General features: G+C 52.4%; 1 protein-coding gene across 4 annotated transcripts; it reads left to right on the forward strand.

The window, feature by feature from the left end:
* The first annotated feature begins 968 nt into the window (after positions 1-968).
* ACSBG2 (acyl-CoA synthetase bubblegum family member 2) lies at positions 969-15470 on the forward strand. 4 transcript variants are annotated; one of them, XM_020780829.3, is made up of 15 exons: positions 969-1035; positions 6007-6138; positions 7173-7243; positions 7900-8141; positions 8296-8384; positions 8840-8960; positions 9316-9396; positions 9782-9931; positions 10071-10247; positions 10911-11092; positions 11264-11497; positions 11938-12155; positions 12348-12487; positions 13349-13595; positions 13686-15470. In XM_020780829.3, exons 2-15 carry the CDS (start codon positions 6023-6025, stop codon positions 13763-13765), a joined length of 2148 nt encoding a protein of 715 aa, XP_020636488.3. In that variant the 5' UTR covers positions 969-1035; positions 6007-6022; the 3' UTR covers positions 13766-15470. The 4 variants fall into 4 exon arrangements, with proteins under 4 accessions (XP_020636488.3, XP_078235642.1, XP_078235641.1 ...); XM_078379516.1 differs by having other exon boundaries at positions 982-1035; positions 7173-7258; XM_078379515.1 differs by lacking the exon at positions 969-1035 and adding an exon at positions 4835-5337 and having other exon boundaries at positions 7173-7258.
* The last annotated feature ends 207 nt before the right edge of the window (positions 15471-15677 follow it).

Genomic DNA, 15677 nt, shown 5'->3' on the forward strand with positions numbered 1-15677 from the left:
ACCCACACACCCACCTCGGCTCAGCTTTGGACTGCATCAGATCAAGGGGGAACCCTGTCCAGTTCAATTTCAGGTAAGGATGGGGTGGTGTCCCCCCCAAAAAAATTGGGTTGCCTGATCTGCCCTCTTTTGAGGGTCGGCTGTGTCTTGTGACTCCAATGCCCATCATCCTGGCAAGGCTGCCTAGGGAGGGGACAGAGGGATCTTGCCAACCTACTCCCCTTGCCAAAAAAAAAAAACCTCACATACTGCCCCATATCTTGTCAACCCTCTCATGCCGGTTCTAGCACACAGCCTCCTTTTCCATGTAACCTTCTTAACAGGGCTCTGCAGCTAAATGTTGCAGCATGAAGTCCTTTTTGGAGAGGATGCTCCTTGTTCTTCCAGCTTTTCTTCCCATCCTGCTCTGCATGGGGCCTTGGTCTTCTACGGCTCATGAAAACCCCGTAAGTCCAACCTTTTCCAAAAATCTGCCTGCCCATCCCCAACTTTGCATCCTGTGGCGAGGAGTTCCGCAGGCCTGCCTTATGCGGCCTCTCTGGCACCTCCTGTTTTTCCTTCCCTTGCTTTGCACCCCTTTCGGTCCCCACCCACGAGCCCTTCCCATTGCAGTTTTCATACTGAACACTTCACCGAGGCACTGGGACCGGTAAATGCTAATTAATTGATTCGGGAAACCTCATTAAACCATCCCAACCTCGACCCGGTTCCCGCCTTCTATTTTTTTCCCCCCTGTGAATGGGGGCTCGCCGCGGGATCAATGACCGGAGGTTTCCGGGGAGGGGTGTGGCCTCGTCTCAGCTGATGAATGGAGGAGGGCGTGCCTTTCGCCTCTGCTCCGAACGTCCACGCTGGGAATCCGCCGCGGGACACGCCTTCCCCAACTCCTCCGGCCAATCCGCGGAGCAAGGTGGGGCCGGCCACGCCCCTCGCTCCCCTCTCCCGCCGGGCCCCTCCCTGCTCTTAAAAGGGCAAGGCTGCTCCACGCGGCGCCCGCTGGTTTCATTTGCTGACGTTCTCCTGCCGCGGAGACAGGTAACGGAGCGGCGACAGGTTTTCGTTGTTATTTCTCCTTTTTTTTCCGGGGTGACTTATTTTGCAACAGAAAAGGACTTGGGGCGAGAAACGCTGGCATTTTTGGAACCTGGGATTTTTCTCCCCCCCAATTGAAAATGAGATGGGGAGAGGAGGATGGGGGAGGAAGGAAAAGTGCGGAAATGCCTGAAATTTTATTAATTTTTATTAATGAGAAGACGAATGAAAAGGCATCTTTTGGGAGGGCAGAAATACCCCGAAGAAATCGGCTTTTTTTTCTTGAGTGGGTGGGATTTATTATTTATTTATTGATGTGCTGATTTACTCTCTTTACTTATTCTTTAAAATATTTAAAAACTCTCCTTTCTCCTAAACAAAAGGCCGATGGGGGGTAGTTATAGAAGCCTAATCAATTAATTGATTAAAATCTGCAATAGGTAAGCTTTTTAGGGTGGCGTTTGAAGGGTGCCTGGTTTGGGGCAGGTGGGTGGCTTTCAAAATGTGATGTTTTAATTTTTTTTAAGAGCTTAAGCCTATTAGAGGCATTGAAGGGAAGGAGATGGTATAGCTGTGTAAAACTTGGGGTTAAGCCTCCAGAAAAAGATGGGGAAACTGAGGCTTGTGGTTTGGTCCCCCTTTGCTCGCCTCAAGACAGCTTGGTTTTCTGTTTCTGTTTTCTTTTCTCCCGAGAAACTTGTAAAAGTGAAAATAAATCCTGCTGTTCTTTCTCTCCCACCAACACCCCTGCGAGGGAGGTTTGGGGCTAAAAGAGAGTATGGGTCTGTTGCGAGATTTGAACCCAGGTTCCAGAATACTTTACCCACTGCACCACACTGCCCTTCGTGGGGGGGGGGGGGTTGAGCTGAACGTCGGTAGAGTGGAACTTTGTGTTGGTGTGTAACTCTACCCCCGCCTGCAGTGGGACCACAACTCCCAGAAGCCCTAGCCGACACAGCCAATGTCAAGACACATGGGATGTGTTGTCCAAGAACATCTACCTGTAGAAGCCCCTCGCTCAAGCCAACGGCCTGCAATCTGACACAAAGGGGCTGGGCAACCATTCCCATCGTTCCCCCTCCAAGGGGCAGGTGGGTGGGTGGATGGTGGGAGTTGTAGTCCAGCATACACTCCAGTTTTAGCTTAGACAGATGTAGAGATTGGTGTGTCTGGCATTTATTTGTTATATTTTATGCTTATCTCTTACCTTTAAGGAGTGTGAGGCAATCCTTTGTGGCTCTGCCCCACCTGGATATATATCCTTACCCAACAGCCCTGTGAGGTAGGCCAGGGAGAGAGAGAGGGCGCCAAGGCCTTAAGGGTACTGTGGGAACTCAAACTCGTGCCCTTTCCTCTCCCACCACCTTCCCCTTCGCTGCTCTTTTCAGCCTCTCCGGGACGCAGTTTTATCTATATAGCCTTCCCTACCGTGAGATGAATGGCTCTTTATCTCCGATGATTATCACCTTGATCCCATGAGGTCACAACTCTGATTTTTATTTAATTTTTTTGCTCCGTCCCATTGAACAGATGATATGGGGGGGCAAATTTTAAAACTCCCTCAAAAGCACCTCTGGGGAGAAGAAACGGCTGGTCCTTGAGCAGGGGAAGAAATGCAATACTGTATTGATTTTATTTTTAACCACAGCTGCTTGTTTGGGGCTTTTCTAAGACAAACACAGACGGGACGTTGGATCTGCTTCCTGTCTGGGCGCTTCCTTGTGCAAATAACCACGTGCCGGGGGGGGGGGAACGGTCACTGACCGAGGAAAGCCCCCGGCGGGCTGTGGTTTGGAGAGCCGTGAGCTGCCGGTCAAAGATTGTATACAAAGAGCATGGAGGGTGGATGATGAACCGAGAGAGAGAGAGAGAGAGAGAGAGAGAGAGAGAGAGTGTGTGTGTGTGTGTGTGTGTGTGTGTATATATATATATATATATATATATATATATATATATATATATATATATATATATATATATATATGTGTGTGGTTGAGATAAGGAATTTGACAATTAAAAATCATTTTTATTTTGGTGAAGGGTAGTCTGGGAACAAAGAAAGGTGACTTTTTGCAAACTGGAGAGAGGGTGTCGAACGTTTGCAGCCACGCTGATTTATTTATTTTGGTGCAGAGCGAGAGAGAGAGAGATATGGGGGGGATTCGGGGATCCGGAGGCAGGCTTTGAACCCCTGGTGATCCCGGGTGGCCACGTATTCCTTCTGTGGCTCCACGTGGGTGCTTTTTCCCTTCCCTCCTCTTTGTTTGTGTGTTGGTGGCTGACCGAAGGGGAGGGCCCGAGGCGCTCCATGCCCTCCAGTAACCCCATGGCCAGCCCCGCGGGTGGGCGCGTCATCTGGGGACCGGCCCTGCATGCGAGGGATGCCAGGACGACGCTTGGTGGCTCGCCCATTGGCGGAGACTGGCTTGGGTGATTCTGGGGCGGTGCCTGGGAGCAGGTGCAGCCAGATCCGTCCCTCCTCCTCTTGAGCAAGCTAGTATGATGATGCTCCACCTTGTAACCTTCCTCCAGGAGGAGGAGGAGAGTAGCAGCCCCTGCCAGGGGGAAAAATGTATAGATAGGCAGGGGAATATATAAATATGTATAAATATTTGGCCAATATATATAAATATTTGGAAGGGAGGGTAAAAAAAAAAAGATCCCCAAAGGCTCGGGTCTTAAGATCAGGACTGGCCACGAGGAAAGGAGGGTCCGAACGGAGACGTCCACGAACCTGCTGGCTGGCCGTGCTGGGTGCGAGTCCCGGGCAAGAGGGCAAGTCCGTCCCGGAGCTGGTCCGAAATCTTGCCCTTCAAAAAAAAAGTCAATCAAAATATTGGCCTCTGGATGTTGGCCAAGCGAAGGGGAAGGGTGTTGCCTCAGGGTGTTGACACCACCTCCTCCCCGGCCAAGGGGTCAGGGGAATCCGAACCCAGAGCAAAGTCACCGTAGTGCATTCTTCCCCCAAATTGGGGGCTGCAAAGATAAGCTGTTTGCTCACGATTGCCTTAAGCTCCGCGCCTTGGGGTTAACCTTTCACCTCGCCCTCATCGTGTCTCGTACAACCGGCTCCAGCCTCGGGGATGTCCCTTGGGTGACTCCAGCTCCCATGTTCCTGCTACACCTCCCAGAATTGTCGCGTCCCCCCCAGTCCCCTTCTGCTGCCGGTTGGTTCAATGGGCCGGGCAGATTTGGGAGGCCTTGCCCTCTGGAGAGGGCTCCTTTCCCAGGGCTGTTTCATAGAACCTCCCCAGGCAGGGGCAGTGTATCTGGACAGTAGCTGGAGAGAGAGAGAGAGAAAAAAGGAAAATGGAGGCAGCGAATTACTGGCTTGAATAGGCAGGAGGGAGAATCCAGCCATCAAACAAGGATGGAAAGTCATATATATGAAGAGTTAGGGGAACCTTCCGCCTCATGAGCGGGGAGATTCTCAATGACCTAATTTACGGGCAAGAGACTTTCCTTATCGGAAGGAAATCCTTTTGGTTCAGCAGGGCTTATTCCCGAGGAAGGAGAGAGCAGAGGGAAGAGGAAGCGCAAGTCCCCCTAAGTATTAGATGTGACTACAACTCCCACCATCCCTAACCCATGCTGTCTGGGACTGATGGGATCTGGAGTCCTAACGGCCCTTTTGCAAGGGTTAAGGGGCTTAGTGTCTTTCATGCAAAATCTTGATGCCTGGGGATTTTCTCTCTCTCTGTATCTGCTTTTACCCCCCCCCCCCCCGCTCTTGATATCTTTTGCGGCCGGTCTTTGCAGAGGAAATGAGACGGGGGGGGGGGGGAGAGCACACGCACGGGGGAAGCGGCCGGCATTTCCTGCAGCTGTCGTTCATGCAGCCAAACCCATGCGTGCCCAGTGAGATCATGGGAAGCATTGAGGCAGATGGAGAGGAAGGGGTTGGAAGGAAGAAGAAGGAGCCTCGTGCGCGCACGGGACAGGCCGAGAGACGTGTGGGGTGATCATGTTTCTCCGAGGCGGAGGAGAGGCGCAGGGCGGTCCTGCTTTTGCAAGCGGCAGATTAAAACGGTCGGAAGTGGGTCAGCACATGCCTGCTTTATGGGACAGGAGTGGCCCAGAAGGGAGAGCCTTCCTCTGCGTCTGTTTCAAAGCCCTTTAGAGGAACACTCACTGCGCGTGTGGATGTGCATGCATGTGGGGAGTGGGTCCCTACCTTTGAGGCTCCTGGACTCCAGATCCCATCAGCCCCAGCCCACTAGGCTGAGGGGGCGGAAGTCCTGGGAGCTGTAGTCCGCCAGCCCTTTTGGAGGGCCCCAAGGTGAGATGAAGCCAGTTCTCAGAGTGGTAAGAGGAAAAGTAAATTGCAAGTTGTTTTATATTTTCCTGCCTGGGATGCAGAGGGAAAAGTGCTTCCGTGGTTTTTTTCTGTACTTAATTTTGGTGTCTCATACCAAAATTAAGTACAGTGGCAGTGTTGTGCAACTCTTGACTGTATGTTTGTGTATTTGTGGGTCCCACTTAATGTTCTGGCCCAGAATTTCATGGGTCTGCTCCTCTCCCCCTGCCATTCTAGGGTTGTGAACTGTATGAGTAGTTGCCTGATCCTATAAGAGATAAATCCCTGGGGCAATAATATGGATAGGCAAAAATGACCCATCTCCATAGTCAGAGGAGTTGGATGGGAACCTCGAGGTCATCTAGACCAACCCCCTTCCCAGAGTCACCTACAGCACCCCCAAGCAGGTTTTTCCAGCTTGATTTTATCCCCTCGCAAGGGAGAGAACCTGTTGCCTTCGAGGTGATTCTGCTCCACAGGCTCTCGCTGCCGGGAAGATTTTTAAATCCGCCATTCCTACCTAGTCCGGCCCTCTAGATCAACCAGTCTGGCCCCGTTCTACAGGGACCTTTTGAAGAGTGCTATCAGGCTGTCCCCGTAACCCTCCTCTCCCCGTAAGCCCTCCTCCCATCTCAAACTAGCTCTTTCTCAGAAAGGACGGCTCTTGTTTTTTCCAGCGACCGGCAGAATCCGATGGCTAGCCCGGCTGTGCTGGTGAGTTCTCCCGTCCCCGAGCCCCTCGTGCCAGCTCCCCTGCAGGAACTGTGCGAGATCTCGCTGGATAAGATATCGGTGACTGCTCTTGCCAGGTGGGTTCCCTTCCGCGCCTCTGTCTTTTCCCTTACCCACTGGGTATTCCTGCAACGTGACCCAATAAACTGGATTTTCATTATGTTTTTTCTTTTCTTTTTTCCCCTTTGATGGATTCTGGGCCCCGGTTTCAGCTTCCTCCTTTGAGGCGGGGGCCGGGGAAGGTGGAACCCGGGCGAGGTCACAAGCCAGCCTCGGGTTCTAGAACACAGCCCTCCTCTTGGGCCACCCCATCAGTGGGAGGGCCACCCCTGCGGAGTCACCACCCTCCTGTTTGGGGTGCCGTGGGCCCGGGGAAGAAGGAGGGGGCATGGCTTTTTAAAAACCAGGGCCTGCCCACGGACAGGGGGGACGAGCTGGGAAGAAACATCTCGCCCCACGGCACTCCCTTCCCAGCGCTGAACCGCCATGCCCGTTTGTCAAGGGAGAAAGAAGACCTTTTGACGCATGAAACAATCTCTGGGATTTGCCCCGCGCAAAGTGACGGTAGCTGCCAAGCCAAGTTTCAGGGATTGAAACACGGGGAGGGCAGGGTTAGCTCCTCCTTTGCCTTTCCCTGAGTTTTTAGCCATGCAAAATGCAGTACTTGGGAAATGGCAACTCAGGTCTTGCATAGCAGCTTTGCAAGACTTGGGCGGCATCATCCCCCTCCCCCCAAAAAAAACCCACCACACACACAAAACCCAGAGGGGCATTAGCTTCTCTACTCTGCCAGGATGAGTATCCTTCGTTGTGCGTTGCTTCCCGCAAGGGGTGGAGGGAGAAACGTCAGCTCCCTCTCTCCACCACCCCCGTATTAGAGAGCTCAACGAGAAAAATCTAATCCTTCGTTTGCGAAGGGTGGCCTTTAATCCGCGGCTAGCGGTGCCATCAATCCTGCATCTGGAAATCTTTTTTAGTCAGGCGGGAGGGAAAGGTGAGAAGCACCTCCCCACCCCGAATGGCCGATGGGTCAAGAAGACACGTGTTTCATCTTTTCTGAGTCAACACAAAAGCTGCCATCTCTCTCTGTCTCTCTCACTTCTTTCTGCAGCGTCGAAAACCACCAGGCGGAGACCCCGGGGAAAACCAAGAACTCCGGTCCAGAGATGTTCCGATCCAGAGGTAGGACTCGGCTCGGTAGGTGGCTTCTCGGGGTGGGGGCTTTAAATGAACGAATTTAAATGAACATTCCCCCTCCCCATCTTCCTAACAGCCTTGTTAGGTAGGCCACGCTGGGGACGTTTGTTTTGACCCAGCCTCTCTAATGGTGGGGGATGATGAGTGATCGTGGACCCACATCTGGAAAGGCTAGACATTCTCCCCCAAATCTTAAAGGTGTCTCACCTAATTCTCCCTAACGAGCTAGGGCTTTCCAGAGACTGAAGCTAATACACCTGCCTTTGATAGATTGACTGATAATACACACTTATCTCTCTCACACTCATATGTATATGCATAGAAAAAGAGAAGCTTTACAAGACCTGAGCTGGATCACCCCAAATACTTACAGATAGGCCAGCAGGTGTATTTATAAGTGCATGTGAGATAGATCAATGCAATAAAAGAAGCCATGGTTTTTGACTTTGCAAGATCTCAGTGCATCACCCCAGAGAGAGAGAGAGAGACAGATAGAAGCTTTGCAAGACCTGAGCGGCGACACCCCAAACATATTTCTAGGTGCATCGATGAAGGTAGTGACCGGTGTGACTTTAAAAGACATGACCGAAATGTGTGTGGGTTTTTTTCCTTCCTCCTCTTCCCCTTTCGTGGGCGTCCAGCGGTGGCCGCCCCGTCTTCGGGACTCTGGACCACCAAGCGAGACGGCGAGGTCAAGCTGCGCCTGGACCAGAGCGGGGTCGGGTGCGAGCCCCCCATCACGGTGCATGAACTCTTCCTGAAGGCGGTGGAACAGTACGGAGACTACTCTGCCCTGGCGTCCAAGAAGCGCGGCCGCTGGACACGGCTGACCTTCAAGCAATACTACGAGGAGTGCCGGGTGGCAGCCAAGAGCTTCTTAAAGGTCCGTGGCGGGCGAGGGGAACCGGAGGTCCCCAAAAGAAGGGTTACCCAACCAAACAATCCCCGAGGGCACCAATTTGGCCACAGAGCAATGGAGGGCTGAGTCTGGAGACGACTAGGGGGGTTTCATTTCTTCTGGCCCTTCTTTTCCGCAGCTGGGTCTGGAGCGTTTTCACGGCGTGTGCATTTTGGGCTTCAACTCGGCGGAGTGGTTCATCTCGGACATCGGGGCCATCCTGGCTGGGTACGTGGGTCTTTTCCGGGGAGATCCCAGACTCAAGGGGGGGAGGGTTGAGAAAGAAGGAAAAATCCTCCCCAATACTCCCCAAACAGGGCCGAACCGGCTTGTTTTTTGCCGGTCGGCGGACAGAAAAGGAAAAATCTGAGGCTCCCTCGCTCAAGGGGCCACGGGAACCCTTCGGTTTTAAGTGTCCGGAATCTGCAGAACGACACAGACCTTAAACACACAGATCACGTCTTTTTCTCCCTTTTGTTGTGAGTCAGGTGAAATCCATCCGAGGGTGCCGGATTCCAAGGTCCCCTGTGCAAATCCATCGGCTTAGCTCTCTTTGCCCACGTCTTTTTAAAATCAGACACCAAGGTGTTCTTAAATAAATAGGTAGACAGGAAGTGGCCGAAGGGGGGGGAAGAGGTTTTCCCACGGTGTGACCCCATTTTCCCCCCTTCTTGTGACTTCAGGGGTTTCGCCGTCGGCATCTACACCACCAACTCCCCGGAGGCATGCCAGTATGTGGCAGAGAACTGCAGCGCCAACGTCATTGTGGTGGAAAATGATAAACAGCTCCAGAAAATCTTGGAGGTGAGGAACGGAAGGGAATGCCTCTGGCACGGAGTCCGTCCTTGGCCAAAACCCTGAGGGCGGCTGGAATAATTCTGCCCATCGGGACAGGCTTGGACAAGAGGGTGTCCTTTCTCACGGCTTTGGGGGGAAGGATTCAGATGGAACAGGTTTTTTGTTTGTTTGTTTTTTGAGTCTAGCACCAGAGATGCTCCAGGCTGCTGGTTTTGGATCCACTGGGCCAGCCACGTGGTTGAACTTTTTCTAAACATCTTCCACCGAATGGAGCGAGGAGGTAGATAGATGGTTAAGTTTTTTTGCAAAAACTTCTTATTCCCCTTCTTTTTTCTCTCTCTCTCCCTGCTTTCTGCTCCAGATCGAAAGCAAGCTTCCGCTCCTGAAAGCCATCATCTTATATGGAGAAGAAGTCAAAGAGAAAAGGCCCAAGCTCTACTCGGTGAGCACCCTTTAAAAATTTTTATTCCTTTTTCAGCTTAGCTCTCTTAGGGACTTTCCCAATATATTGAGGTATTTCGGGGTCCGAGGGAAGGGGTTACCTTCCTGTCCATTCATAAACAGTTTGAACCCTCTTGCTCTCCTGTGGCACCTTTTCTTGGCGACCCATGAGGTCTAGAAACCTGAAAAGATGCCACAATTTGGCGCCACCTCCCTCTCTCTTTTTATTCCCACTTTCTCCCCAGCAAAACTCCAAAATGTGTGTTTTGCTAACCTCCTTTTTTTCATCCTCCTAACGACCCTGCGAGGTCGGGCCAGGCGGGGAAGCAGCGGTTCAGCGCCGGGCATCTCCATCACCCCCTTCCTCTTTTTCTAATCTTTCCCAGTGGAATGAATTCATGGCGTTGGGAAGCCAAGTCCCGGATGATCACCTGGATCAGATCATTCAGTCCCAGAAACCGAATCAGTGCTGTACGCTCATCTACACCTCCGGGACCACCGGGAAACCCAAAGGGGTTATGCTGAGCCACGACAACGTAAGCCGCCACTTTTTTTCAGCCACCCTCAAAACAACAACAACAACAAAACCAAGAAAACCCAACCCTGGATGCTGGCCCGGTTCTTTCTTCCCCAAATAATACTTTCTCCCCCGATTTCTCGCTTTCGGCCTTTCAGATCACGTGGACGGCTCGGGCCGGGGGGGAGTTTGTCGGTCTCTCGAAGGCCACAGAGCGGCAGGAAGTGGTGGTCAGCTACCTGCCCCTCAGCCACGTGGCCGCCCAGATGATTGACATTTGGCTGCCCATCACTTTTGGGGTCCAGACCTGCTTCGCGCAGCCCGACGCCCTCAAGGTAATATTGAGGGACCTTTCGGCTGTCGATCTACCTGCTGGCCATGGCGGGAATAAAACTAGTGCATTCATACGGATTTTTGCTCATGGCTTCGTGGCTCAGTATGGGGGGGGGACCTCCTCCGCCCCATCTCTAAATCCCCGGGGACCTTTTCCAAGTTTAAAGAGTGAGCTCGGAAGTTGTTGTTAATATTTTTATTCCTTTTTCATTGAGTAAAATGGAATTTTCCCCGAAGCTGCTATGCAAGACCTGAGCTGTGTGGGCTCGGACGTTATTTTCAAAGTTGCCAGAACCGTCGTGGCCCCCTCTGGCCAGCTAGGTTCTGGCAGCGATGGCTCACCCTGATTTCAGATTTTGATGGGGGCGTCTCTCCAACCGGACTAGAAGAAGCTCAGAACTAAAACATTGGTATTTAGCACCCGTATGTCACTTGTACTATAAAGAGTCTAGTCCTCAGGGTTTGATCCTGGTTGATATTGTGTGTGTGTCTCTCTCTCTCTCTCCTTTGGGTTCCACCCTTGAGTGTTTGTTTTTTTCCTGGATCGGTTGGGAACCGAACTCGGCTTCTCCTGCTTCCCCAAACTCTCTTCTTCCTCCGGGTTTTAATGGGGCTCCTCTGGGTTTAATTGGGATTTTTCCCCCTCTCCCTCTCTCTCCTGCTAGGGTTCTCTGGTGGAGACCATGAGGGAGGTGAGGCCGACAGCCTTCATGGGGGTCCCCCGGGTCTGGGAGAAGATGCAGGAGCGGATGAAGGCGGTGGGGGCCAAATCCTCGGCCCTGAAGCGCCGGATTGGCACCTGGGCCAAGGTGGTGGGGCTGGAGACCAACATGAAGCGCCTGAAAGGGTGAGCCTGGGGCGCGCTGGCTTTAAAGACATGTTTCTGCCCACGAAGAAAGAAGGGACCCGACTTGCTACTTGGGGGCATCCCCAGCCATAACCTCTTAAGTGTGTGTGGGGGGGTGTTCCCTCTCCGGGGAATTCTTCCACCTAACGTGCCCACCCGTCTTCTCCACAGGTCCACTGACCTCCCGTTCAACTACCGACTGGCCCGCTCGCTGGTGTATAAAAAAGTCCAGAAGGCGCTGGGGCTGGACCGCTGCAGCAAATGTTACACGGGGGCTGCCCCCATCACCAGAGACACTCTGGAGTACTTTCTGAGCCTGGACATTCCCATTTACGAACTCTACGGCATGAGCGAGAGCTCGGGGCCCCACACGGTTTCGCACCCGAAGGCCCATCGGTTGACCAGGTGGGTGGGTGGTTGGGAGGGGGGGACAGGACCCCCAAGCCCCCGGGAGGAGCCCCCCTCCAGCCGTGTCTTGGATTCCGTGTCCAGAAAAGTTGTCAATTTTGTGAGGTTTCTAGTCCTCACGACGCAGGGGAGGCTGATGTCCTGTTCCAAAGGTCGCACGGACCCCTCCTCCCATTCTGCTGGTGCTGTTGCCTGATGATGGGAGTTGTATTCTGCCGGTGGCTTAAGGAAGCGCCAGGGCCAGGCTTGCAAACTTGTTTTCTCCGCCATTTTGCAAAGCGTGCCTTTGTTGGGGATGGGTGACCCCTTAAAAAGGTTGAGTCCCATGTCTCCAAAGAGCTGCCCCCGGAAGCTGACGCCCAATAAAAACTCGATAACCCTTCCGTGTGTGTGTGTGTGTCTGTCTGAAAAACCTCTGTTCCTTTTTATCCTCCCAGTTGCGGGAAGGAAATCACCGGCTGCAAAACCATGCTCTACCGTCCGGACCCTGATGGTGTCGGCGAGGTTTGCTTCTTCGGGCGGCACGTTTTCATGGGCTACCTAAACATGGAAGACAAAACCAAAGAGGCCATTGATGACGAAGGCTGGCTGCATTCGGGGGATCTGGGCAAGCACGATGCCGATGGATTCCTTTACATCACAGGGAGAATCAAAGGTACCCGGGGGCGGGGGGGCTTCCCCCTTGGTCCCCTTGCCCTTTCTTTTTCCAGGCACGGTTCATTCACGCGTCTCGGGGATCACTAGAAATCACAGACCCCCTTTCTTGCTCCTGCGTCCCGGCCTCGTGTTTCCTAAACCAGAAGTGGGTGTTTTGTTGTTGGTTTTGATTTGTGCCTCCTTGTTCCAGAGCTGATCATCACCGCTGGCGGAGAGAACATTCCCCCGGTCCCGATTGAGGACGCAGTGAAGGAAGTGGTCCCCATCCTCAGCAACGTCATGCTGGTGGGGGACAGAGCCAAGTTTTTGAGCATGCTCATGACCCTAAAGGTAAGCCTTCCGCCCCCAAATTCGTTGGCCCCCCTACCGATGGACTTTGAACCACCAGGGTGGGCCCCATCCTTCGCCAAACCCAGGGAGAGTGTCTGCTCCACACTGTTTTTCTCAGTGGGTGTTGTGGCATTGTGGGCCACGGGTGGCCCCCCCTTCCCTCCAGACACCCCGAAATGCAATAGATCTAAAGATTAGGGTCGGGGGGGCAGATTCGGCCAACGACAGTCACCCTGTGCCGAACATTCAACCGTTCTGTTTCTGGATTTTAACAAGTCAAGACATTTTGTTCTCGAGAAGTTTGATTTCTTCCCTCTATCAATGGTTTGAAATTCTCCAAGATGATCGGACACTTATCTTTAACTTAAGGAAAGAAAAAAGTGGAAATAACCGTCCTGGGCCTTTGAGCCGCTGAAATAGGAAACTGCGACATCCCCCACAAACCGAATTATTTCCTAGCTTGCTAAACCAGTCAGTCAGCTGGGTTAGAAATCTCTTTCGTTCCGTAAAACTCCTCCAGTTGAAACCAGAACCAGGCCCTTGAAGTTCATTGCTGGGGAAAAACAGGAATTGGTGTTTAGTTCCTCGTGAGTTTACTTTCCAGCTCGGAGGACGAAATAAGAAGTGGAGCTTCTAAAAGGGCCAGCACTGTTTTCAAAAATCCCTTTCTGGGGTGGATTCGATAGCCTTACATCCACTTTTGGGAAGAGGCAGACAATTGAAAAAAAATGTTTATTCCCATGTTGTGGGGCTATTCACATGGCCGGATCTTTCACCGCGCCCTTGTCTTTTTTCAAAAAATGGTCATCGTAAATCAGATTACAGGGGTGTGGAATACACTGAGCCCTCTTCCCCCTGCAGTGCAAGGTGAACCCGGACTCGGGCGAGCCTGAGGATGATCTCGCCCCGGACGTCATCGAATTTTGTCGCAAGGTGGGCAGCCAAGCCAACAAAGTTTCCGACATTATCCGCACCCGCGACACGGCCGTCTATGCTGCCATCCAGAAGGGGATCAACGCGGTCAACGAGCGGGCCACCTCCAACGCCCAGAAGATTCAGAAATGGGTCCTTCTGGACAAAGATTTCTCCATCACCAGCGGAGAGCTAGGTGAGCGGGTGCCCCTTAAATCTGGAGCTGCCCCCCTTTCGGCTGAGATCCCAAAGCTTTCTTTACACCGTGGTTGGTTTTTCTCCGCAGGCCCCACGATGAAGCTGAAGCGGCCGGTGGTCCTCGAGATGTATCAGCACCAGATTGCTCAGATGTACTCAGAAACATGAAGCGTTCCCCCCCACCCCCACGGACCTCCACCACCGGGCCCCCACAAACTCCTACAAGCGACGGAACCGGCGACCCTCCGGGCTGGCTCTTATCTCGAACATCCAGACTTGGCACCCCGTGGCTGCCCAGGGCTGACGGGAACCCCGTCTGTCTACGGATCTTCCTGTTCCAGAGAGAAGCGTCTTTTTCACCCCTTTGATAAACGAGGTTTCAATAAAGGGCACCTCCACGAACCTAGCCAGAGAGATATTTATCTCTCTTTATGTTTCCTTTCCTCGTTTCCAGCTCTTTTTAGATCCTCGATCACCTTCCTGTCTCTGTATTTTTCTTGATCTCTCCTGGGCTCCTTTGGGCATCTGGTCGGGATCCGCTCGCTTGTGGGTTGTAGTTTCTTTTGCACCTTGGGCCAATTTCTGCCTCTCTGGAAGCTGGAAAGAACTTGCGATGTTCAGCAAAAACTTGTGTACTTTTTTTCACACACCCCTGGCTTCTTCGGAAATTGACCGGTGGAGAATATTGTTCCTTCGTGGGTGAACAGAGATGCACACAAACTCAACACCCTTGCACGGCACAAGGTGTGGTTGTGACATACCCAAAGCGAGGGGGGGGGGAACCACACATGTGGCCACCAAGTTTTGTGTTTCTGGGCTCGGACGGCTTTGTGAGCCAGTTTGACTCATCCTCTGCATGTCAGCCGATATTTTATTGTTTCCTCCATTGTGTGGATGTGACCTCTTTCTCTCTCTGCACCCCGTAAAGCCACAGGTAGACATCTCTCGGTCAACACTGGACGTGTGCCAGAACGGCGGGACCCTGAGAATCTGCCTCACTCGGCCATCTTTGGGGGATTCATTGTCTGTGTGTTTCTCCACCACGAGTGTCCAATTTTTGGGGTGTGGGCATGCGTGGCTGTTTTCCAAAGTTGGTTCCGACTGCTGGTGGCCTCTCATTTTGTCCCAAAATTGATGCCGGGAAAGGGGGAGTCCCGAGAGCAGGCCTGGAAAAAGGGACGGGACAGACCGGATCCGTGGTACATTTTCCCCCCTTGCACTTCTGGGGAGCACAGCCCCGTTTACACAAGAAACAGCACATGGAGTCCAACGTTGCACACCCGTAGACGGAGACCTGCGCAGCTTCGGTCGCTGTCTGAGCTTTACCTGCATTGATGATGATCTTACGCTCATAATGAAGTCCCACCTCTGGGGAGTCTTTCTGGGAGACGCTTGGTTGGGTCCCCCCGGTTTTAATCCCACCTCACCCCTTTCTGTGTCCACGACAGCCGAACCCATGGAGGCGTGCAGACATGGGCACTTTTGCACAATTGAAAAGGTGAGCAGTGGTTTTGATGGGGAGAGCCAGAGATTTGGGATCGCGTGGATGGAAATAGCCAGAAATCATGGGTCCATCGAAGGGGGGGGAGACCCCATAAGGTGTTGGTGGAGAAAGCACATAGTGGGGGGGAATAAAAAAAGACTGTCACCTTTCTAGGCAATCGGGTGGTGGGGTTGTGGGTCCGGCGAAATCAGGGCAGGGTGATTTTTCAGGTAGGAAACTGGGCTCAAGAATCTTAAAAATCCTTGTGAATCTGTTGTACCAATAGAAAAAATAACTTGCAGCACCTGTTTGATCTGGAATGTGTTTTCTATGCCTCAATTCTGCTTTTTTGCTGGAAAGAGTCTTAAATAAATATCTGAATCGCTGACAGCCACTTGCTCTCCGTTTTTCCTCCTCCTTGCTCTTCCTCCTCCTCAACTCTGCCTCGTGTCTCTTCCACCTTCTCCCCCCGTCCACAAAACATACTACTTGTATTGTCTATTTATTTGTGAGTCTCACTAACTACAAGCCCCATCAGCCCCTTAACAAGAAAAGCAGTGATGGGAGGTGTAGTCCAAAAATGCCTTGAAGCGGCTT

Source organism: Pogona vitticeps, chromosome 7 (assembly GCF_051106095.1).
Source record: "Pogona vitticeps strain Pit_001003342236 chromosome 7, PviZW2.1, whole genome shotgun sequence".
NCBI lineage: Eukaryota > Metazoa > Chordata > Lepidosauria > Squamata > Agamidae > Pogona > Pogona vitticeps.